Consider the following 24,028-nt stretch of genomic DNA (forward strand, 5'->3'; position numbering starts at 1 on the left):
GCAGCAACTAATGGTTATTTCCACACCTGTCTATAGGATAAAGAACCTTACCTTGTCAAGTTGATCCAGAACATCCTGGTTCTGCTGTTTCTATTAGGAGGGAGAAATGTAGACATGGATCAAATCAGAACACCAAACCACCACTTGTCGGATAAAGAGATGGAAATTCTGTCAGTTTCTGCCTTACGTTTTCACATCCTGCTAGTAATGACAGATATTCCCAGCCTCCCAAAAGTTATGGAGCTTAAAGGGTTAACATCCCTTGCTTGAAGACTTAAAGCGACCCTCTGGTTTTGGGACAAACTTCTGCTCCAGGCCCGGAGGAGGGGTGTATATTGCCGGCAGCTGTCGTCCTTCCGATCTGCCAGTTGAGAGTCCTGTTTTTTTTTTTGGACCATCCACAATGGTCGACTCCTTCAGACTACCTAAGCCACGGAGTGCATCGCTAGTGATAGAGTACTAATGTACCTGCTTTCTAATTGGCCACATGATGAGCAATGGCCAATCAAAGAGCAGTGCATAGTGCGCAGTAGACAGACAGTTGCTGCTGCCATCATGGAAGGCTGAAAATGGGGTCTGAAACTATTGAATTAGAGGGCCGGCAAAGATGGACAACTGCAAGCAATATACACCCCAATATACACCCGTGCCCAGAGACAGAATGTGGTCCTGAAACTGGGAGGGTCAATTTAAGGCCGCATTTACACGGGCGAGTGCGATATTGGTCCGAGAACCTCAGATTGAGATCACCCTTGCAAACCTGCAATTTTGCCTACGAGTGTGGCGCGTTTTGAAACCTGATTTTTTACGTGCGTGAAACTTCCATGTTTCAATACGGAAAATACTTTTTTAAAAATTGCACATGAAAAATCCCGTCTCCATGACAGCGCACCACATTTTTTAAAATGCTCAAATAACAGGCAATATTGTTGAAAATAATAGGGCATGCTGCTTTTTTCCCATCTCTCTGCCCGAGCGAAATATTGCCCAAGTGTATAAGGGCTTACTCAGATGATATACGGCGTCCCTCTCTGCAGGGGGAGGAGGCTGGAAGAGCCAGGAGCAGTGCTCTGAGCTTCCGCCCTCTCACTGCCCCTCTGCACTATTTGCAATGAGGGGAGACGGGATGGGGGGGGGGGGGGGGGGGTAGCTAATTCCCGACACTTAGACCCGCCCCGCCTCCTCTCATTGCTAATAGTGCAGAGGGGCGGAGAGGGGGTGGAGAGGAGGCAGAGAGGGGGGGGGGGGCTCAGAGCACTGCTCCTGGCTCTTCCAGCCTCCTCCCCCTGCAGAGAGAGACACGTATATCAGCCGGCGTGAATACCCGGCCGATATACAGTTGTCTCAATAAGCCCTAAAATAGACAAAAAATATTAAGTCATTTTCTCGTGCGAGTCCCATCCACATCGCTATCAGATGGAAATCGCCCGTACAAATAAAGCCTTCAGGGATATTTTCATCTGAGACATTCGCGTCCCGAGGATCTGTCATAAAAGTGACAAGAGTAGGTACCACCTATTGGGAGAAAAGGGGCCCTATGGCCCCAATTCACCAATTCTGCGCAGACGACTGCTCCCATGGAGTTTAACGCTAAGGATTTCTGGGTCTACAGGAGACGTCTTTGGAAAAAACAACTCCCTACATTGTTAACTGCAGAAAGCTGCACACAGCAAAGGGCTAAATGCAAGATTACAGAAGAGACTGAAGTAGAGGGGGCTGCATGCATGTAGGGGGGCAGCAGCCGGCGCAGCATGCACAGCCTGACATACACATCCCGGGCCATGCCATTATAGAGATCGCAGCACTCGGCCTCTTACCAGTTCCTCTAGCTTTGTGCTGAGCTGCTTGTTTGTTAGGTTACTGGAGTCCAAGGCTGCAGCCAGATCCTGGGAACGAGCCTGCGGCGCATGCATTCAGAGGAGGGGAATAGAGAAGAGGCCGGAGGAGAGTCATACAAAAAAGGAGACACATTCAGATATTAGTGACGGTCTACTATACAGCGAGAGCTGCAGCCTTAATATATATGGCACTACATAGCAGCATTTACCATAGGAGTATAAGTCGGCGTATGTTTCAAAGTTCTCTAAGACTGATGTTTTATCTGTAGGATAGGTCATCAGTACTAGAATGGTGGAGATCTGACTTCCTACCCCCCCCCCCCCCCCGCCCCCCGCCAAACAGCTCTAAAAAGGGGCTGTGGCGCTTTAGGAAGTGCCGCATCCTCTTAGTAACGGTGGTGCCTAGCATGTAGGTACAGCCGTTGGTCTACAATGAACGGATAAGTGCTGATTTTGAGGGGGGGTAGGGGGGGGGGGGTGATATTGAGAGTTGGACACCCACCAATCTAATGTGGATGGCTTATCCCAAAAACTAGCCATCAATTTTAAAAGCAGCAGAAAAATCTTTGACATTAATTATTCTGCTTAAGGCCCAATGCCCACGGCCGTATTTGAACTGCAGGGTCCAGAGCGAGCGTTCACCTCCGGATCCCGCAGTGCAAATAGTGCCCACGAGCGGAAGTCAACTGTTTCCACTCGTAGGGGGGGGGGGGGAGATCTATTTTTTTTTTTAAATCAGAGCATGTCCTATTCTGGTGCGGGCCTTGCACAGACGGCTTCCATTGCAGTCAACAAAAGCTGCCCGTCCCACTGCGAGTTGCGGCGGATGTGGCGCGCCAGTCAGCACATCTGCAGAGCAGGAAGAGAAGAGGAGCCAAGTAAGCCGGGAGTCAATACTGGGGTACAAGGTCTGATTCCGCTGCGAGATTTTGCAGACTGAATCCACGTGGCCGTGTGCACTCAGCCTTAAAGGGACTTTCTGCACAAATTACTATTGACAACGATCTATCCTGAGGATTGGTCATCCATGGTTGGTAGGCAGGGGTCCACCACTCTGGATCACCAATGATCAGCTGATTCTTAGGGCTGCTGTCTGTGCAGCTGAGCCAGAAGACATCCACATTGGGGTCGGAGCTGAAAGTGTACCAGAAGGCTGCGCTCCTACCAACTGTAAATACCCATAAAACACCTTTAAAAGGGTAAATAAATTTTGACATGTCAGAGGTTTTGATCAGTGGATTTCCGGGTGCTGATACTCTCAAGATTGCTTAAAATAAATGGTCAAAAGTGCTCAGCTGAGCCCTGTGCCTGTACAGGCATCACAGAACAGCACTGCCTTCGTCCATAGGGTTGTGTGTGGTATTACAGCTGAGCTCCATTGAAGGGAATGGGAGATGAGCTGCAGTACCAGACACAACCTACAGACAAGGGCGGCTCTGTGTTTGGAAGAAAGGAGCCATGTTATTCTATCTCTGGACAAGACCTTTAAGAAATTTGACCGGCTTTACATTTGTTGCAGCGATGACAGTTTTCCCCATCAAGTACACCGCACACCATACACCTTCCATAGAGGCGCACAGGCATGGCTGTGTATGTCTACCACTGAGTATAAAGTAGTCTGGAATGATCGATGTCCAATCATGCATTCGTTTTTCTTCCAGGTAACGTCACTCACCTCCAGTTCTGGGCTTGCGGATGAGATTATGTTTTCCCCGTTTACATAAGAGTTGCCCTAAAATGAGAAGATCATCATGTGACTTGGAACATTAATGGGGTATTCCGATATCATAAAATAATGGCATCACACTTGGATCAGAGGGGGTCCAACCTCTGGGATTCCCATGAATCCAGAAAACTAAGGGAGAGGGGGGGGGGGGGTGCAGGGTAGATTTAGCAACGGCTCTCCTGCACTGGTTTTTCTCGCTACCCCAATGTCAGCTAATCAAAGTGTTGCAGTCCCCAATGCTGCGACCCCTTCATTTTCAGGATCAATGGTGGTCCCAGAGGTCAGGTTATCCCGACGACTTTGTAAGATGGTAATAACCTACTTATCACTCAAGAGGTTTCCATACACATACATATAGCAATGGAGAGAGCAAGGAAGAAGCCACGGCCAAACATCACTCCAATCTCAGGAACATATCTAACATGCCTGGGTCTTCTCCCAGACATCTGCTCAGGGTTTCCCAAACTGAACCCGATCTGTATAAATCGCTACCTACCTGCGACACCAGGCCATTGAGTTGCTCAGACAGCTGCCGGAGACTGTCGGTGGAGGAGACAAACCTACAACACAGAGTCACATGTTATATGCTAAGGGGATATCCGGCATGCATTATTCTGAATATTGCACCCACCTGCCCATATACTTCCAACATTTACCCTTCTGTATAGCACAAGGCCCCAAATCCTAAATATATACCTGATCCACAAGCCAAGGATGCAGCGGTCTCCACAATAGGGCAATAAGCAGTGCAGATACCTCCCGACAAAGCACCAGCCACGTGGAAACCCGGCCTACTCGATCCTTCTCCTCCAGCATCTGCCATGAGGGGCGAGCCGTAACCCCCCATACACATTAGATAGTCAACATTTTCTAAAAGCTTTGCTCTTACGTGCACGGGCATCTTAAAAAGGGAATCTGCTCCGGTGGAGGCTTACCTAAACACCTAAGTGACCGGCCTATTTGTGTGTTTTATGGACCAAGAAATTATCACTCAGGCACTGCAAGAGCCATAAGTCATTTACATAACCGTACATCGGCTTGTTTTTGTGGGGAAAGCTGTATTTTTTAATGGCACCACTCTGAAGTACATATGTGCTGTATACCCTATTGGCCCAATGTCCAATGCGCGTGGCCCCCACATGGGAGATCCGTGTGTCTTGCTGCCCATAGGGATGCATTAGCATCTGTATGGCAGCTAAAAGCATGCGGATGGGATTTCTTCCTGGCGTGCAGGTCGCCACACGGAAAGAAATCGCAGCATGCTCCATTTATCTGCGGGTCAGCCGCATGGACGGCTCCCGTGGCTTCCATTGAAGCCGTCCGTATCCGCGGCACATCTGCAGCTGAATTTCTGCTCTGCCGCGGAACAGCAGGATTTTAAAAAAATTTTAAAAAAATGTGCTTGGCACGCCGACCATTGGGCCGAAGAAAGAAGATCCAGCCGCGACGTAGGGGAGATCCACAGCGTCCGGACAGGTAAGCAATAAGGATTTTCTGGCCTCATGTCTTGGGATCCGCGGCGGGATTCAGCATGGAGAATCCACGCGGGACCGAATTTTCCCGTGGACATTAGGCCTTACACGGGGGCTCGAAATTAGATGATGGCTTGTTTGTTTTTACGGCATTCATCACATGATAACGTTCTCACCTGGACCGACACGATGACCGCGATGCCGGGTTTATAGAAAGGCTTTTATTTACTAGTTCAGCGCAAAACAAACACGTTTATAAGGAAGAAACAATCGCGTCTCCATCGCTGCATCCTGAGACCCAGAACATTGGGATTTTTCTGGCAACGGAGTGCTGTGAGGGCGGGTTTTGTTTTTTTGCGGGAAGTGTTTTTAAATCGATACCAATTTTTGGGGAAGGCAAAAAAAAGTAGAAAAGCAAAATCAGGCGTTAGTTTTTTTTAAAATTATTTTTACGATGTTCACTGTGCGAGAACAACAACTAAATATTTTCATTGCCTGCCTGGTAACAGGGGGCGTAATATCCTTTAACCGGCTTACAAACAGATTTTTGGCATTTCATTTAATAAATTTAAAAAAAAAACAAAAAAAAAAATCCACAACAACAATCTATTTGCCTTTTTGAACTTTGACACAATTTCTTTTGTCCCAAAAGAATGTAAAGATGCGATTATTAGATGGCTAGCATAGTACACTGCATTACTTGTGTCATGCGTTCTACCAAGCCTATGACAGCGGCCTACTAGACCCCATCTCTGGTAGAGTCCGAGTTACATGGCAGACAAGGAGGCCTTTGTCAGACCTCTGGCTGCCATGGGAACCCATTGGTACCCTGCGATCGCACTGTGGGGTGCCGATGGGTGACAGGAGGAGCCCCCTCCCCCTGTAATCTGCTTATGTACTGCAGTTGCTATTGATTGTGGCATGTAAGGGGTTAAACTCCCGGGTGAGATTTCTCCGTTCCTGGCAGTTAGAGCAGGAGCCTGGCTGTCAGTACTCCGCCAAACCACCGCCATAAAACAATGCATGTTCAGCCCATTAGTGAGGTCAGTAAAGAGGCGAATTGGCTGTCAGCAAGGAGTTAAGCTAAAGGAGAGGTTCTAAGACAAGTCCAGACAGAACACTATTAAAGGGGTTGTCCTAGGAATAACTACCATCACCCATCCCCTCTCCTCACTGAGATCCAGCACGCTGCCCACCATTCATCGCATTGCCGCACGTAGATCGCACTCACCTCTTGCCATCCGCTGCCATCTTTGTACCATCGTATTCATTTTGCTGAAGAACAAAAAGGAGATGAGCGTGAGCAGAGATAATACAGGGGCAACAATGGGAGGAGATCAGCGTGGCATCTAGGCGGCATACAGACAGGGCAACATGAAAGCCACTACAGGGAGGCCAACACCAAGACGTGAGGTGGGGGGGGGGGGAATGGTTAAATATCATGTATTTCTTATAAACTATATCCATGGCAAACACCGGAAATATTTGTCTCATGAAATGGACTTATCCCCCATCCACAATATCTGATCATTAGGGGTCCGACCACCAGGACCTCCACCAATCATCGGACGTCTGGAAATGGCCAAGTTCAAGCGCTCTGCTGCCTCCAGCAGTCCCACTGATCCATTCACCTGGGATCCCCCATGAGTGGTGGGGTCCCAGCGGTTGGACCTCAGCAGTCAGATAGTTATGTCCCATCCTGAGGAAATAACTCCATTTTGAGGGACAACCCCTTTAAGCAAATCACATACTGAATGCAGAAGAGCGACTATACCTCCGGCAGACCTCGCTCATCCATGCATCACATGGTCCCCCATTCATTAGTGGGAGGGGGCTGGACCCTCAGTGATGAACTGATCATCAGCCCGGCTTCAATTTACCAAGAGGTCATCTTAAAGAATCAACCCCTTCACTTTATAAGGACCTCACAAGGAGCTGAGAAATACATGATATTGTATGTATCTTAGATCTACCAAGAGTGCGGAAGCAAGTGAGAACCAGAAACCTCAAGTATCACCCTTCATTAAAATCAGCACCTATAATATATAACTTCATTAGGTTTCTTTTTTTATTGTTTTTATACAATTTTTAGTTTTAACCCTGCGGCTACCATGAAAATCATCAACAAGCAGGTTAATGGCTGCTGTTGGCAGATCTTACTTGTATTCCAGTCATAGGTTGTGTACACAGGCTGACGTGCCAAAAGTCATGGGATAGGAATTAGAGGTGCAGCAACTTGACATGGTATTGACAAAAGGCGTCTGGAGGGATGTTGAGCCGTCTGGGTAATTACCCACAGGATCTCCGATATGAATGGATCTCTCCACCCCATCCCACAAATGCTCGGTTGGCCTTATGTCCGGTAAATGTGCAGACTACACAATTCATAGGAACTCTCCAGAATGTTCCTTGAACGAGTTCTGGACAACGTGGGCCCGATGGCACAGTGCATCATCCTGCTCGAATATCCCATCATTGTGGGGTACATGAAGTCCATGAAGGGCTACAAATGGCCACCAAGCAGTGAAACATATTGGGCTTCGGTCAATGACAGGTTTAGGTGGACCCAGCCCATGCCATGAGAACGCACCCTACACCAGTATGGAACCACCATCAGCCCGCACAGTGCCTTGTTGACAACCGGGGTCCATGTCCTCATGGGATCTGCGCCAAACACGAACCTGACAGTCAGCAACTAGTAACGTGACTCATCAGACCACGCCACACGTTGCCAGTCCTCTAGGGTCCGGTTACAACCTCACAAGCCCAGGTGAGGCACTGTGTCTGGTCTTATGGGGGTAATAGAGGGGTCTTCTGTTCCAATATGCCATGGAAGGTAAAGAACGCTGCACTGACCTGCGGGCTACCCGCGTGTGGGTCCTCCCGCACTGAATGTACTGATTTCTATCGGAGTATCTTGCCTGTTTGCAGACAATTCTAATTAGACACCAACTGTCACGATCACTAAGCACCTGTGGGCAGCAATGCCTTCTATGACGTACTCCCGATACACAGGTGACACAATGAATCGAGGAATGATTAATGCCCGCACAACTTTAGAAAGGGAACGCCCTATCCATCTGGCGCCCACTATCACGCCTCGTTCCAAGTCCGATAATTCACGTTGCCTTCCCATGAGCATGTGGCCGGCGTTCAACCTCACACCTTTTACAGGTGGGGGCGCTCCTGAGCATCACCTGCGGTAACACCGTTTCATAACCAATTTACATATTGCCATCCCATGACTTCTGGCACGTCCGTGTACTCAGGGCAGACCACACACTACTGCAGTCAGACCCTGTGCACTCAGGATGCTAAATACTGATGACGGGAGAATCAGATCTGACAACAGCAGACTGCTGACTATTTCCATATTATCCAAGCAGAAGATTTCACCCAAGAGTTTTTGGGGAGAGATTTCGTCAGGGAAGACAAGAGAGAGATTAGCAGAGAGCGCCTATATAATCTATAGTGTGCGGCGGCACACACCTCGGACAGGGGGTTAATAAACTGGGTGTCTGTTGGGGTTATAGAATCATCTAAGACATCTTCTGTTAGGATTTCAGCGTCAGGATCGTCTCTCTCCAAGAGGACCTGTTAGAGCACACAACACGGGGTTAGCGGGACGCACGGGGGCACACGGTTATAAAGGGCATCGGTCACCAGACTCACCATATAATATCAGAGCATCGACCCTCCTAAGGTGCTACTAGCTGGCTGAGGGGTCGGGAACACTTAGGGGCTGCTGAAAAGTTTTGATCGGAGATCAAGTAGAAAAAAGTTGCCCCAACAGTTTAGTCCGTGATCTTGGTTCAGTTTCATCCCCCGATTTTGGTGGATCAGACTAGCTGAACTTAGCTTAGCAGCTGAAATCCAAGATGGCGGACTGGACCGATAGGCTTTTCCTGGCTGGTGAAATTAGACCCACTTTTGCTGCTGGTTGCGGCCATGTTTTTAGCAGCAGTATGAATGCTGACTACAGCCACCACCGTGCGCGATACATTTCTTCTAGGTTCAACCTCTGATCGCAGATGAAGTGAACTTGCTTTCGCACATCTTAAGTCAAAAAGTGATGGTGCATCGAGTTTTCCTTAAACCACGTTCAACAGCCGATCGCAGTTTAACGAAGGCTCGTTCGTACGGCTGCACGCGGGTAGTGGTTGCGTAACAATGCTGTATGTTTAGGGGATCGAAAAATCACATACCTTACATTTTTCGGCATTTCTTGCGGGTTTTTGTGAGCATAGACAAGCAGCGCATTTACACGTGTAAAAATGACGGCGAAGGCCCCGTTGTGGTGGTGTTTGAATACGCAGGTTTCCGGTGTATTCTTACTGCTCCATTTATGCACCAAAATAGGAAATTCTACATATTTTTTTCATTTGACCAAAAGACGCATGAAAAATACACATGTGAATGAACCCGCTGAAATCAATGGCTTCCATTTTTGCGCGGTCTATATACGGCCGTGTGGACGAGCCATAAACCTGAATCCGCATCATGGCCGGTGCAACCAGCCCCAAATCATATTTTGGCCTTCACTTAGAAGATGGTTTATTGGCTACAGAAGCATCATGAATTCTATTGCGGCAAAAAAGTTCTTTTAATTAAAAGGGGTTGTCGAGTCCTACTAAAGCGAATGAGGCTTAGGCTAACTTAACACGGGCGAGTGTGATATGGGGGTGTGAATCCCACCCCCATATCACGCTCGCCATCTATGTGAAATGCCGGAGGATGCGAGGCGTTTTCAAGTGAAACCAGCTTCGCACCACTTCAGGTATGAAGGGTACCTCCGCTGCGGTGGAGGCTTGCAGGGTTTCTCCCGTTGTTTTCAATGGGAGACATCACATCAGTGGAGGTCCGACCTTTGGGACCCCCTATCGATCCCAAGGATGAAGTTCGCCTTGCATAATGGTGCTCCCAGCCATGTGGCCGTGCAGGGTACTGCAGCTGGATCTCTGCAGTCGAGGAGCGCGGTTATGCAGGTAAAAAACTTGCAAAGTGGATGCAGTATTAAAGGGGTTGTCAGAGTCATGTAAAGTGCATCTTAAGGAGTCCAAATGGTATAAAAGAAAGTAGCCGATACTCACCGCTCCCTGCTGGCAGCTCCAGTTCTCCCGGCTGGCGTCATCTTTACTGGTTGCAGTCAACCTGGGACGTCTCCAAACAAGCTGCTGCAGCCAACGACAGTCTCATTGATAATCTCTCAGCTCTGTCATTGGCTGCAGCAGCAGGTTTATGAGACGTTAGCCTATAAACAAACACAGTGGAGACTCGGAGCTGCCGGCGGGAGACAAGCGGAGAGTATCAGCTGCTTTGTTATTTTATACCATGGGGGACCTATTAACATGCACTTTACACAACCCCTTTAAACCAAAACTGCAGCCTCTCCATTTTCAGGGCTGATGGGAAACGCAGAGGCCGGACCCCCACTGATCATAGAGCGATGGCATACCCTAGCGATAGTCCATCATTTTAAAGGAGTCACCTACTTTTAGCCCTATAAACTACTTTAAGCTGAAAGAAGGTGATCAGAGGAATTCAGGGATGTAGGTGTTGTGCTTACCTCCCCCATCATTCCCCCAGTGCGAGCGCTGAAAGCATATAGCGGCTCTGCCAAGTAGTCCGCCCATTATAAAATTAGAACGGGCGGACAATACACTGAACTGCGGCTTTGAGCGCTGACAGCAAGGGATTGACGGGGAGGTAAGTATAACACATCTGCAGACTCAGCAGATCACCTTTCAGCCCATAAGCTTAGCTTGTAAAGCTAAAAGTAGGCGAAAGGAAATGCCCCTTTAAAGGGCGAGTCTGGTTATAAATGTCTTTAAAGCACAAAGCAAAACAAACAACAGAATAGAACATTAATCACCAACTCTAAAAATTAATACAAATGCAACGAAAATTGCAAACAAACCAAAATAATCAGATGAACACGAGGGATGAAGACGAGCCGTCCGCTGGATTTATACTCTGAATACATTGATGATGTGACGAGTCTCCGTGAATATCTACGACTCTCCTGCCGGGACGACCGACGCTCCACTTGACCAACCATAAGTCGGCATTATTGTATCTTGACGCCACCGGAAGCTAGGAGTTTGACAGGGCTTGGATGGAGGAATGCCCTTGTCACACCCCTAGCTCCCGATTGGCTGAATTCAGTAAGGTCCTCGCAGCAGCGTGTGTAGTGAGTTTTGCCAGGGCTAGAGGGTTAGGGATTAGTTTTCCTGTTAGGCTTACATTATTAGCTCTAAATGCAGAAGTCTTTACAGCTATAAATCTAAGCCCAATAGGAAAACAAACCCGAACCCTAATCCTCCAGGGCAGGCAAAATTCACAGCACACACTGCAGCTGTCCCAACACTCCCTCAGTGGTCCGTGCGGCCACTTTTTTTTGCAGAAGCTGTGTCGGCCGTCAGCTCCGTCCTGGCCAGCAATTGCTCCCCTCACAAGGCTGCCTGTGCACGGGCGTTGCGATACTCCGCGGCGGATCTCAGCCGCCGCCGGGGAGCAGGAGCCTGCTGACAGATCTCCGCAGTGAGCCTATCGGATACAGAATCATCCAGCCAATAAGCTACGTTTCGTTTGGGAACTGGTATCAATAATGTAGTCACTTGGTTAAGATTAAAGGGGTATTCTTGTGGCTAATATATGGCATCACTTTATTATGCGTGGCGGTCCAACTTCTGGGACCCCACCATTCCTGAAAACGAAGCGGCGGAACTGCTGGTATAATTTTCTCTGCATGGCAACGCTTCTGGCCGCCCGACTGTGCAAAGAAAAATAATGAAGGGCACGATGTGTGACAGCAGCGCAGTTCCCAATATCCGCAGAGGTCCCTGAAGTCGGACCCCACGATCATAAACAGATAGCGTAACAGATAACGATAAGCGGCCTATTAATCTGTACGGTGTATACCCATGTGACTGCATCAGCGACTCATCACCCACATTTGCCCTACTGGGTGCCCAGCAGTAGATGGAGGTAATATTTAGGCCCATTCTATTTAATGTAAACAAGCTGGACGCTCCTGTAATTATGACGTCCAGTAACGTTAATTGCTTAGATTGCAGTCACATGACCAACGTCGCACATCCCACGTATTTCAAGTGTTCTTTACCCGGCTCTGCACACTTGGAGTGTTAGCTCCACGGCCGAGCCCGAGCACAAGCCCAGACACAGCAGATAGGCGGCATCTCGCCGTGACTCATCTTCCTGATGAGAGCTTCCAGTTCGGCTAGTTACAGAGGAGTGGAAATGCAGGACGGCAAGGGCGGAGGGAAGGGACGCCTATGAGAGTCACGTTGGCCTTATCACTTCCTGCACAGCTCTGTACTGCAGCCTCACTGCAGAGGAATGGCCGATAATGACCCCTCACTGTGGTGCCGTCCAGGTCTAAGGGAAGCTTAGAAATGCCCTACTGAGGCTTCCGAATAGCCAGAACTACTCTATGAGGTGTTACATACATGTACAGCAGGATTCTAATCCCCCCCCCCCAGTGTTATAGCACTACGGATATCATAGAAAGGGGGTCCCACACCAAGAAGCCCCCCTATGGAGTGCAGAGCAGCTAACTATAAGCAGCTCTGGCAGACTCGGCACGTCCGTGTATCATGGCACCCCGCGAAAATCAATCGGTCGTATGAAAGCAGGTTTACTGTAATTCTATGCAAAGAAATAAAGCCCCGCAGTCAGCAGCTGCGCCCATTGACTGACACGTGATAAAGTGGAAATAACTCCACGGCGCTGCCGCCTGCCCAGGGGAATGCCAGCAGCTGCCGGGACAAATGCCTCGAGACAAGCGACACCGATATGCTTGATGTCAGACAGGCTTCATATCCTGCCGGACAGCTCAGAGCCAGGAAGCAACAAATGGCTGGAACGGAGCCCGATGATACCCGCCCGTGCAAAGTGCGTGCAGCAGGAGGCGCCAGGGAGCCCACAAAACGGACACTTATAGACCGGTCTGTTGACGAATCCCTTTGCATCATCGATCCAACTCTTATATGACAGCGGAGTAAGTCGTCGGCTCTACATAAATACAGGACTGGATGCCCACGGGAGGCTTGCCCAATTAATGCATCTTCCGGAGGGCCAGCAGTCCGCACTCATGTAGTGCCGGTAGCTTCCCACCTGCATGAGTACTAGTAGTTGTCCTACCGCAGCAGGGTACACCGCAGTAAGGTACACTAGCTCAATCAAAAGACCATTAAAAGGGTTTCTCAAGCACTAAACTATTGATGAGCTATCCTCAGGCTGGGTCGCCAATAGTTAATCATGGAGGGTCCGTTGCTCAGGATCCCCACTGATCAGCTGATTGCAGTGACAACGGCACTTAGGTGAGAGTCGCTGTCACTTCAATACATACCAAGCACAGCGCCGTTCATTATATAGTGGCTGTGCCTGGTATCACAGCTCCGCCACCCTTTAATGGGATGTAGTTGCTCTCAGGCCACATGTTGTCACTGGTCTGAGAAGAGGCTGCGGCACCAGTGTCTCTTCAGTCAGTGATCAGCAGGGACCACAAGTGCCGGACCCCCATGATCAACTATTGATGACCCATCCTAAGGCCAGGACAAGTCATCAAAAGTTTAGCATACCCCAAAAGTCATCCGTTGGGATTCCTTGATGTTGTCTGTTGCTAATAAATATAAATATATTATTTTTTTTATATACAGATTGACCAAGAATTCATAAAAAATATGGTTAACACAAGAGTGTCCCCTTCTGGTGACCCCTTTCCTTTAATGCACCTTACAGATGTTTGATGTGGGCACCGCTGGTGACGAGGCAGTTGTCACGCCGGTAGTCCAGTTCTGCCCAGAAGCGTCCAGCTATATTCTCTGTTATCAATCCCTCTGCAGCGGAGTTGTATTGTTTAGTGTCGCCCGCATTGAACATCTGTAAGGCACAACTTTTTTTTCATTCTAGTGACTGTTCACAACTAAGGGGGCGGCCATCTTGCCTGAACTGTTGTTAACAGCATTTAGAGTTTTGCTTTTTGGTGGAAACCATGGCCCAGTCCCACAGTGGACAAGTAATGACCCGCTGACGTCTATGGGAGACTGTTCTAAGCATGTTCTGCGACTTGTGCAGGGGAGGGGAAGAGGAGAGCTGTGACCAGCTCCTACTGTGAATGGTGGATCCCGATGTGTATATTGTAACCCCGCCTGTGATAATCAGATGACTGCTGAAAATTTCTCTCTGCAGGACAGCAAGTATCACACTATTAGGCCTGGTGGGGAATGTGAAAACCGCAACATTTTAGAAGGTCCCCCCCCTTTAAATAAATATAGATCCGGACACTGAAAAGTAAAAAAAAAAAAAAATTCTTTAAAAAGTAGGTGTGATATAACTTGATTCATAGACTAGATTTTCACTCAAAGGGAAAGTACTGCTTAGTTCACTCTTTTTGTTATTTTCGCCCCTTTCTGGTCCTTACAAACGTTTTGAAAACTTCTGGAAAATGCAGTTAACATTTAAAGGAGTTGCCTTATTAGGACAACCCCCCCTCTCCACGGGTCATAATGAGGCACATGGAAGTTGCTCTTATTAGTCAAGGTGGAGACATGCTCATGTAAGAGAACTGTACGATTGCAAAGTGAAAAATATCCTTCAAAATGTCGAGAGTCCCATCATGCAGGAGTGATGCAGAGTAACAACATAACAGCATGCGGATACAGCAAGACGACACTATGCGATACCCCGTAACATTGAGGGGGCTCATTCATCTTTCGAAGGGATAGCACGTGGCTAGGATCTGCCATCACCTTCTGATCTGTGTGAGCAGGACCTCTAGAGCGTCCACTGATCCACAGAATGATCGGTTCAGATTTAGCGCTGGATCCCCTTCAGGGGCTGCAACCGACCTACTTCACTAGACTGGAGCGGTGTTGCAGCTCCCAGGACAGTGAATGGCTGGGCAAGAACCAGTAGGGGGTGCAGCACCCTTAGGGTACGTTCACACTTGGCAGAACTAGTACTGATCTTCCGCAGCGTACAATCCACCAATCGGTGCGGATCGGCAGCCGACTTCATCCCTTCTATTGAATGGTTGACATCAGCTGCAGAACTGCAGCCAAATCCGTGCCAAAATCTACACCAACAGTGCGCATTCTGATGTGGATTTGGGTGCGGAACAGCCCCACCATCTCGGCTCCACATGAACGTCCCCGTAAACACAACTGCACTCAGTCCTCTGTGCATTCTAGTAGTCGCGGTTTATCACAATAGTTAAAGCAGTGCGATCCTCTATGTAGATGTAAAAATCAGGAGCGCCGCATCCGGTCTGATGAAGAATGAACTACGACAAGGGGGGACAATGAGAGCACAAGCGGCAAGCATCGGGGGGCACAGAGAGGAGAAGCACAGATAAAGCCAGCAGCGTCCTGTATAGCTCACCTTCATGTCTCCCAAACCAGGGATGGACACCCCATTGGATCTATGGAGATCTGATACCAGCCCCTTCAAAATGGCCTCAATCTGAAGACAGTGAGAAAAACAGAGAAGGAAGGGGAAAAGGCAGATAAGCAGAAAGAGGGGAGCATGTACCCAGCACCTCGGTGACCCCCACCGCCCGCCGCTTACCCCCGTTCCCAATCCGGTGATAAGACTCCTATAAGACCGAACGAAGCTTCAAAGTGGAAGCGATACATCCGAGCCGCAACAGGCGTGTACCCATCTAGTTATAAAGGAGTCCAGGAAGCTGAGATCTGGGGGGCTGTTTTGTTGAGGTCCTTCAGCTGTCTGTGTACATTGAGGAGGGGGCGCTTATTAAAAGGGGTTCTCAGGAACTTTTCCTATTGACGACTTATCAGGTTAGGTCACCAATAGATGATCAGCTGGGGTCCACTGCTGGGGATCCCCGACAATCAGCTGATCCTCAGGCCCGCTGTCAATGTGGACAGCGCTGGAAGCAGATAGCTCCCAATGAACTGAATGAGAGCTGTGCCTGTAGTAACAAAGCAGGCCACTGCAATGTAGACAGCGCTATTGCTTATAGCCAGCAATCAGCAAATTGGTGGAGATCCTGAGCGGCAGACACCTGCTGAGCATCTGTTGATGAACTATCCTCAAGTTCCAGAGAACCCCTTTAATTTTCATTCCTTGACTAATGATATAGCAGGTCTGCAGGGTTAACAAGTCAAAAGTTAAAGGGATTTTCCAGTTGTGAAATGCTGTTTGCCTATCCTCAGGATAGATCATCAATAGTAGATCAACAGGGGTCCGTCACCCAGGACCCACCAATCAGTTGTTGTTTGGGTTAGTGCACTCGTGTATGGAGCACCAAGCATGTGGTGCAGGAAGCAGACAGCTCCGTTTCCACTGCAGAGGCCAGGCTTGGTGTTGCGGGTTAAGTTCTTATTCACTTCAATGAAAAAAAAACAAAACGTTGCCTGTAATACCAAGCCTGACCACTGCCATAGGAGAGGAGCAGCCCGCTTCCTACAGAAATCCACTGGTGCGAAGAACAGCTAATTGGTGGGTTCCTGCGCAACTGACTCACTCTGATCTACTATTGGTGACCTAGTGGACCACCCCTTTAACTTGTATTTCTCTATGCAGAGAGACACCAAACAGCTCCTCATATCTCAGCTTCTAAATGCTTATGACTGTGACACAGGGGAAGTATGAACGCTACCATGTCCTAAACTTTTAGAGAAAGGGAGGAAGGCTTGGACGATTATTTTTATTGTTTGCAATCGCCTAATACAGTGTCATTAGCTGAAGTGCAAAGCGTTCCTGCAGAGAATTCCACACTTCCCATTGTCCAGCAGGTGCCACTGCAGCGTAGGCTTATACATATAGGGGGCACTGCAATGCCCGTCAGCACAGTTGGACACAGTCCAATGACAGAAAACAGACCGCCATGAACAGTGCCGGTATTCTGTATAGCACGACAACCGTGGAGATTCCTCACAGCGTTATTATTGGAACCTCGCTGCTGGCAGTAATAACATTCTGTCTGGGGTAATCGCTTCTTATAGGAGTCATTAAAGGGGTTCCAAGGTACCGTATCACTTTAGTACCCCCCCCCCCCCCCCGCGCCCTACACTTGCAGTAAGTAAGGAGCATCCAGAACCCGCAGAATGGAGTTTGTTGCAGGAGCCGCTGCTGAAGTATTCAGCATGTCCGGTTCTCATGACTACCCCAGGGTGTAGCTGCAGAGAGACGTTTGGCATTTCTACAGTAGGTGGCAGTAGTCGTCAGTTCTACAATACAGTAGATTCAAGCAGAAGGAAGGAATTCTACATAGAGGTTTATGGAGCCAGGTAAATTCCAAGGACTACTTATTCTTACCTACTGATATCAATGGATGCTCATTTAAAGTATAAACAAACTTTAAAAAAAACTTTTTGGACATTTCAGAAGTTTTGATCGGTGGAGGTCCGCGTGCCGAGACCCCCCACCCATCGTTAAAACACACAGGCAGAAAGCTTCATTTGCTTCCCATTGCAGGCAGTGTATGGATTCCATGCGCCACTCTTAGCGGTGATTGGATCACTACTGCTGATATGTCACTACGACAGGGCAAAAAAGTTTTTAAAAAGTTTAGTTACACTTTAAAGTACGGCTATTGGAGTTCTGTCCATTGCATATTCTTTGCTTCCTCCTGACCTCCTCAGAACCTCCTGCACATCTCTAGACCTGGAGCAGGGGAACATGTCTACAGCTACCAGAAAAGAGGTCATGCAGCAGTAGATCCTACGCTGACCCCCGAGCACGGTATTCGGAGTCGTTATTGCTGTATCCCAGCTTTGGGAAATTGGCGTCTCAAGATCAGCAAATCTCACCCCTCCTGGTTTTGAAATCTGTCAGCAGAGCACAAGTGTCATTTATGGCAGCTTGCATCCTGAGGTCTCTTGGGTACAACTCACTTAAGTAAGGACCCTGTAGGAAAACGCTACAGATCTGGTTAATTTTTGGCCAATCAGGATTTTCAGGTTGCGTTGGTTCAGCATGTAAAAAAAACATGCATTTTGTGAAAAGGTAAGCAGACGAGTCCGAGAAGCATCTTGTCATTCAGAAGAGCTGAAGGATTGGGCAGGGTCACACTAAGCAATAGGAGAAAAGTAAAAAAAAAAAGAAGGTTGTTCCCAACTTACGACATTTATGGCATAAACAAAGATCCAAAAGGATCCAGGTGGAGCGTGAATGGAGAGGGGGGCTGTACATGTCCTTGGCTCTCTCCATCCACTTCTAACGATAATACGGCTGCGGGGAACGCAGTGCACGCTTTCCATAGCGTTGCTGAGGGAAAGCGCAGCCCCCCCCCCCTGTCCACGAGCAGAGAATCATAGCGATTCTCCACTGGGGGCAACAAATAGCAGCATGCTGCGAATTGGCGCGACTCTCCGCGGTGAGCCTATCTGTCAGATAGGCTTACCGCTGAGATCCGTCAGCTGACTTCTGCTCCCCGGCGGCCTGCAACGCGTGTGGACAGGCAGCCTAAACGGCTTAGCCTTCCCCAGAACGGATATATCCCTTGTTCCTACATCACTGCACAACAAGGCAGATTTACCATTCTGGAGTCTAGGAAAGCTGGGTGGTAACCTTTAGTGGAATGTAGTTTTAATACCTGCAGGAACAGATCTAACCGAGAAAGGATTAAATATCTGGAGCCTGAGTCTACGAAGTTTAGGAAACACTTGAAGACACAATGAAATGCCTGCAGAGCTGTAATCAAGATGCGATCCTACAAAAGGCTTCATTCACGTTGGCGTTTTTGTTTCAATTTTCCTGCTGGCCAAACACATCCATCTTATGACAGAACCGAACAGCGCTGAACAGACCCCAATGACCATAAGGCGGGGTTCCCACGGGGCGTAATTGCCGCGGAATTTTCATGCAAACATTCGGCATGGACATACCACCAGCGGGGATAAAGCAGCAAAGTGGACGAGATTTTCAAAAATCTCATCCACAGGCTGTGGCTTATCCGGTGTGACCAAGCCACGCTGAAATTGACGTGCCGTGGCATGTCAATTCCATCGGCGTTACCACGGCAGCCGCTCCGTTCTCTATGGGGAAGAGATGGCCGTAGCAGAATGCAGGCGTCCAATCTCACAGTATTTCTGTGCGGTCATTCCGCTGGATTTCGGTCCCGTGTGACCCCAGCCTTAAGGGGTCGGTTCGGTTTCCGTTCAGCAGTCTGGCGGTTTACAGGTAGACGTAGCGCAGCACGCCGCACTACTCAGTCCTGTATGTTTAAGGAAATCAGCGATGAAGGCTTGAAACGTAACCTGCAACGCTGATCTAAACGAGCCATTACATGTATTATGACTATACGGCCCATGAGCTCACGCGATTCTGTGACTTACGGGGTCTGGAGAGAGGCGATTGGGGGTGTCAGGATGGCTGTTCGACTCTTTTCCCTTTTTCTTCTTCTTGCCGCTTACAGGAGCCAGAGGAGTCTTCTGTTGAAATTCCTTTAACTACAATGAAAGGGTTAAGATCAGCTTATTATTACCGGCTGCAGTTGTGCCAACCAGAGGATTACTTCTGTATCTTTACATGCAAACAGAACAAAGTCTGTACTATATCAGTTTACTGTTCTCTGTTATCAGCCGTTCTTCAAGGGGGATGACTGACAGGAAGTGAAGAAGAGTCTCTGCCGCCCTTATCTGCACTTCTGGGGAGCTCCACAGATCCTTACAGACAGATGCGACTGATGGCAGCAGCTCCTCTTTACAACCATCATCCAAGTAATTGCTCAATGATCTCTGGATCACGGCAATCCCAGTACTTGCTCCGTGTGAGCGCCGCCGGCGGGGACTGACCGGTGAGCGGTTCCAGCCTGTCATTGTCCGTCGCTCAGTATGCATAGAAATCAAACAACGATCAACTTGTGTAAAGCGCGTTATGAACGACGGCCTGTTAACGGTGAATGGGGGCGAGCGGGCGGAGCGATCCCAACCGCTCTGCCTCATCGGGTGATGACCCCCCCTGTGTGAAAGTACAATAGCCATTATTACAGGGACGACAATCACTCCGTCTAAAAGGTCCCAAAGCGATAGTTTCGTGTAAACACAGCCACCAACTGGGTGACGAGTGAGAATTCATTGACCAATCGTTAGTCGTTTCAGCTCACCTACAAATAGTCACTGGATAACGATCGTCTGATATAAAACATATAATTGTTGTCTTTCAAGGACTAGCCAATGAGATGTGACTGAACACGTGTAAAGACACACGGCCATCCGTACGCCGAGGACTCGCTGCGCCAATTATTTCCAGCAGTTTAGGTAATCCCACCTTAACACGGTTCTGTAGTATAAGTTTAAAGGGGGTTGGTTGACCAGGAAAACATGGCTGCTGTCTTCCAGCGCCGCACCTGTCCATTGGTTGCGTCTGGTACTGCAACTTGGCTCCATTGAACTGAATTAAGCTGGGCTGCAATACCACACACAACCTGTAAACAGGTGTGGTGCTGTTTTAAGGTACCTTTACATGGGACTGCCCAGGTATCTCTCTGGTATTCTACACAGGAGCGGTAGTCGTTCAAGTGAATGGAGATGAGCGGGTTTGGTTGTGTGTGTGTGGGGGGGGGGGGGGGCGTTTCGTCCGCCTCCATTCACAGTAAACAGGGGTCGCTCTAACATTGAGCGGCTCCTGTTTCCGCGGCCCGACAGCCGCTTTAGTACCGCTAAAAGCCAAGCAACCCGACTTTGCCGTTTCCAGGATGGTGGCCCCGTGCAGAGGTACCTCTAGGAAGAAAGCAGCCATGTTCCTCTAGTCCTGGCCATTATCTTCAAGGGTCCTTCTCAATCTGTACATGAATCAGAAATTTTGGGGCAGAAACAAGACCGATCCCATCAGGGGATCATCGGAAAGAAAAGCCCCCGCGCTCCTCCTCCGCTGATGGGATCCTTTACTCCTCCCAGAAGGTAATACCCCCAAATATCGCCACCGCCGAGTCGTTAGCGCTCATGCAGAGACGCCGCTGGATGCGAGGCGCTGAGCGGTTACACGCAGCGAGGAGTCAGCGGCCATTTATATACAGGTTACATGTCAGCGATAACAGACAGTAAACGCCGCCGTGCGTTCAGACGGGACCATTAGCGCACGGTCGTGTTTGTTTGGACACATTTTGTGCGATAATCACCCGTGTAAACGGCCCTTCAGATATCGATGGTCTGTCCTTTCGATAAGTCATCATCATCAGATTGGTGGAGGTCTGCCTCCCGGCTCCCCCGCCGATCAGCTGATTGAAGGGGCATGGCGCTTGGCGGTCCCATCGTTAGCGGCGCGCAGTGTATTCCGTAGCGACTGTCGTGTCCCGCAGAGATCTCTACCCCTCATTACTCCTACAAGCGGACTGAGCTGTGAAACCAAGGACTGGCACCAGCGAGGAGGTCTGGTAAAGAACGAAGGGACGCTGCGCCTTCCATCAGAGGACTCCTGGTACCCCGCCGCTTAGCAAGACGGGCCATTAAAGTCCCAGAGAGCCCCTTTATTATATCTTAAAGGGGCACAACTTACGCAGTATGCATCCCAATGCAAAGCCTACAAATATGGCGACCGCTCTGGATGAAACGGCTCGTCCAAAGGCAACATCGATGTCCACAGGTTGGTAGCCGGGCAGTTACAATAGGTAGGTAGGTACAGGAGTCACATGACCAACTCCGGCATTTTCTAAAGCCTCTGCCTTCCCTTCTCCACAGAAGAGACATTGTGTTCTTCCCCAAGACAATAGGCCGATTGTAGCGAGCCGGCTTACCAAAACGTGACCGCGATAATCCAGCAAACTACAACTTGTACATGGAACGCACCCCGCAGGTGTCTGCACCCTATGGCGTCCGTCCGCAGCGCACCCCGACGACACCATCCACAGCCCCAACTTCCTCCCCTGCCCATAGCCTCCAACATCCTGTGAGCAGTGCATGATGGGAGGACGGTCTGGTCTCCCTCCTTCAGCGGCTTTCTCTGGCTCAGAGTGGGAGGGAGGTTGGTGCTGGTAAGTTGTAGGACCTGTAAGCTGGGGGCGGAGCTACAGCGCTGGTCAGTATACAAGCTCTGTGCATGCTGGGAGTTATAGGTTGCAGTCTGTTGTGCTGCGGCAGCATAAGGCCAGAGCAGCAGATAAAGTTGCAGGTTGCCACTTCTTATCCGGACCTCTTGGACTTCACCATTTTAATTATTTACCCGGAAAACCCCTTTAAGGCGCTAATTGTCAAGTTAAGCTTTGCTACATCTGTAAGTCACACTTATATCATCTTTATACTTCGAGATCAGCTGCACTTTCGAAAAAAACTTCTGACACGTCAGAGCAACACATCAAAAGTTCTGATCAGTGGGGGTCCGAGCGCTGAGAAGGAGGGGCTGCAGTACTTATCCGAGCGCCGTGCCCCTTGGCAGCTAAAGACGAGCGCACGGACTTCTATAGACATTGATGCGTCTGTCTTCAGCTGCCGAGCGGCGCAAACAATGGGCACAGCACTGCAATCAGTGGGGGTCTCAGCACCCGGACCCCCACTGAGCAAAACGTTTGACATATCACTCCGACACGTGAAAAGTTTTTTAAAAGTTCCTATTTAAAGGGATCTGTCAACACGGAAACCAGGCCCAGAGCAACCGGGGGGCCGCAGATTCCAGAGAGGGCATGCTTATCTCTGAACTCGCTTTCACTCCTCTGCACTTTAGATGGCAGCTCGGTTGCCCATATAAGTGGCGAATGCCAAGATAACAGTCGATTGGCGCCCCTATAAGATTTACACACAGAATGAAGATCGCTCAACCATCCGCACCAACAATCGGTACCATCTGTGTGCTCATTTGTTTCCATGTCCGCCGGGGCCGACTGCTCATTTCAATAACTATCTCCGCATCGACCCTCACATAGAAGGGGGCTGCTAAGGGTGGTCTTACACAGCAGCAATAGTCGTTCAGTGAATGGAGGCGCAGTGCGCCAGAGATCTCTCCCGGCCGCCTCCATTCACTGCAGACGGGCCAACACTTAAAGATGAAGGACTGCAATGTGTATACAGAGCGGGGAGTCTCTCACAAGACGATCCGTTTCAGTGACTACCGGGCGCCTTCTCGCTCATCGCCCTGTTGGGTGACATCTTTAGGCGGTCCAACAGTCGGCCGTAATCGCTTGAGTGATTATTCGGGCAGCTAACGTCCCGCAAAAAAGTAAGCTTAGTTGTTATTGAAAGGAGCCGCACAGCCATCCGCTTGTGATGACATCACAGACAACGACCTGATGGAGGCACCGCCAGCCCCTTGTGATGACATCACCGACAAAGAAAGGTTCGTACCACATGACCTGGTGTGGGCACAGAGCTTCTTGTGAGGTCATCGCCGACAACGACCCGATGCGGGCAGAGCCAGCCCCGTACTGTATCAGGTGAGCATTTCCCTCCCTGGATCATCCCTTTAAATTTCCGGGTGTTCTGGTCCTGGAAGCGCCATCACATGACTTTTATAAAGGCAGGACGGCTGAGGCCCACTGATTGGCTGCAACGATCGGCACATGACTGCTGCAGTAGCTTCAGGGAGCGACGGGGTGTTTAAATGGCAAGTACAGCTTTTCATTTTTCTTCCTTTTATACAGTGGTCTGCCCCTGGTAAACAAAACTGGAAACACCCTTTTTAAAGGGGAAGAGTTACCCGCAGCACATTAGACGGTCGCCCGCTGCCGCCAACATCAATGGGTTCAGCTGACAACGTGTAGGGCCGCTCAGAGGGACAATGCTTCTCCAGGGACTGGAGCGAGGATAGATCACATACAGCAGCGCCGGCCAATCAAAGCAGCCCGTAGAATCGTAGCGCACATTTACATCTGCGACGGAGGTCGTGCATAGAGGAGGACTACTTAAGGTAGTCCTGTATATGCATGAGCTGCAGACTAGCCACACCCACCCCGCACTCCAGCCAATGATTGACAGCTGTCAGCCTGTTACTGTGCCTTGGAGTGAGCGCTGCCAGTCATTGGCTGGAGGGCGGGTGGGTGTGGCCAGCCTGCAGCTCATGAATATACAGGACTA

The 24,028-nt window shown here is 49.4% G+C and overlaps 1 protein-coding gene across 4 annotated transcripts in view; it reads right to left on the reverse strand.

The window, feature by feature from the left end:
• The window catches only part of GOLGA2 (golgin A2), a 42,583-nt gene that overhangs the window by 17,204 nt on the left and 1,351 nt on the right, over positions 1-24,028 (reverse strand). Inside the window, exons 2-8 of one of the 4 annotated variants that reach the window (XM_066580479.1) lie at positions 19,361-19,474; positions 8,526-8,630; positions 6,268-6,311; positions 4,061-4,124; positions 3,514-3,570; positions 1,818-1,898; positions 52-90 (exon numbers count right to left, since the gene is read on the reverse strand). In XM_066580479.1, coding sequence (XP_066436576.1) covers positions 52-90; positions 1,818-1,898; positions 3,514-3,570; positions 4,061-4,124; positions 6,268-6,311; positions 8,526-8,630; positions 19,361-19,474 — 504 coding nt within the window. Of the gene's footprint in view, positions 1-51; positions 91-1,817; positions 1,899-3,513; positions 3,571-4,060; positions 4,125-6,267; positions 6,312-8,525; positions 8,631-15,440; positions 15,522-19,360; positions 19,475-24,028 lie in introns of all 4 variants that reach the window. The other 3 variants (XM_066580480.1, XM_066580482.1, XM_066580481.1) reach the window with 3 other exon arrangements.

The sequence above is a fragment of the Eleutherodactylus coqui genome, chromosome 10 (assembly GCF_035609145.1).
Source record: "Eleutherodactylus coqui strain aEleCoq1 chromosome 10, aEleCoq1.hap1, whole genome shotgun sequence".
Classification (NCBI taxonomy): Eukaryota; Metazoa; Chordata; class Amphibia; order Anura; family Eleutherodactylidae; genus Eleutherodactylus; species Eleutherodactylus coqui.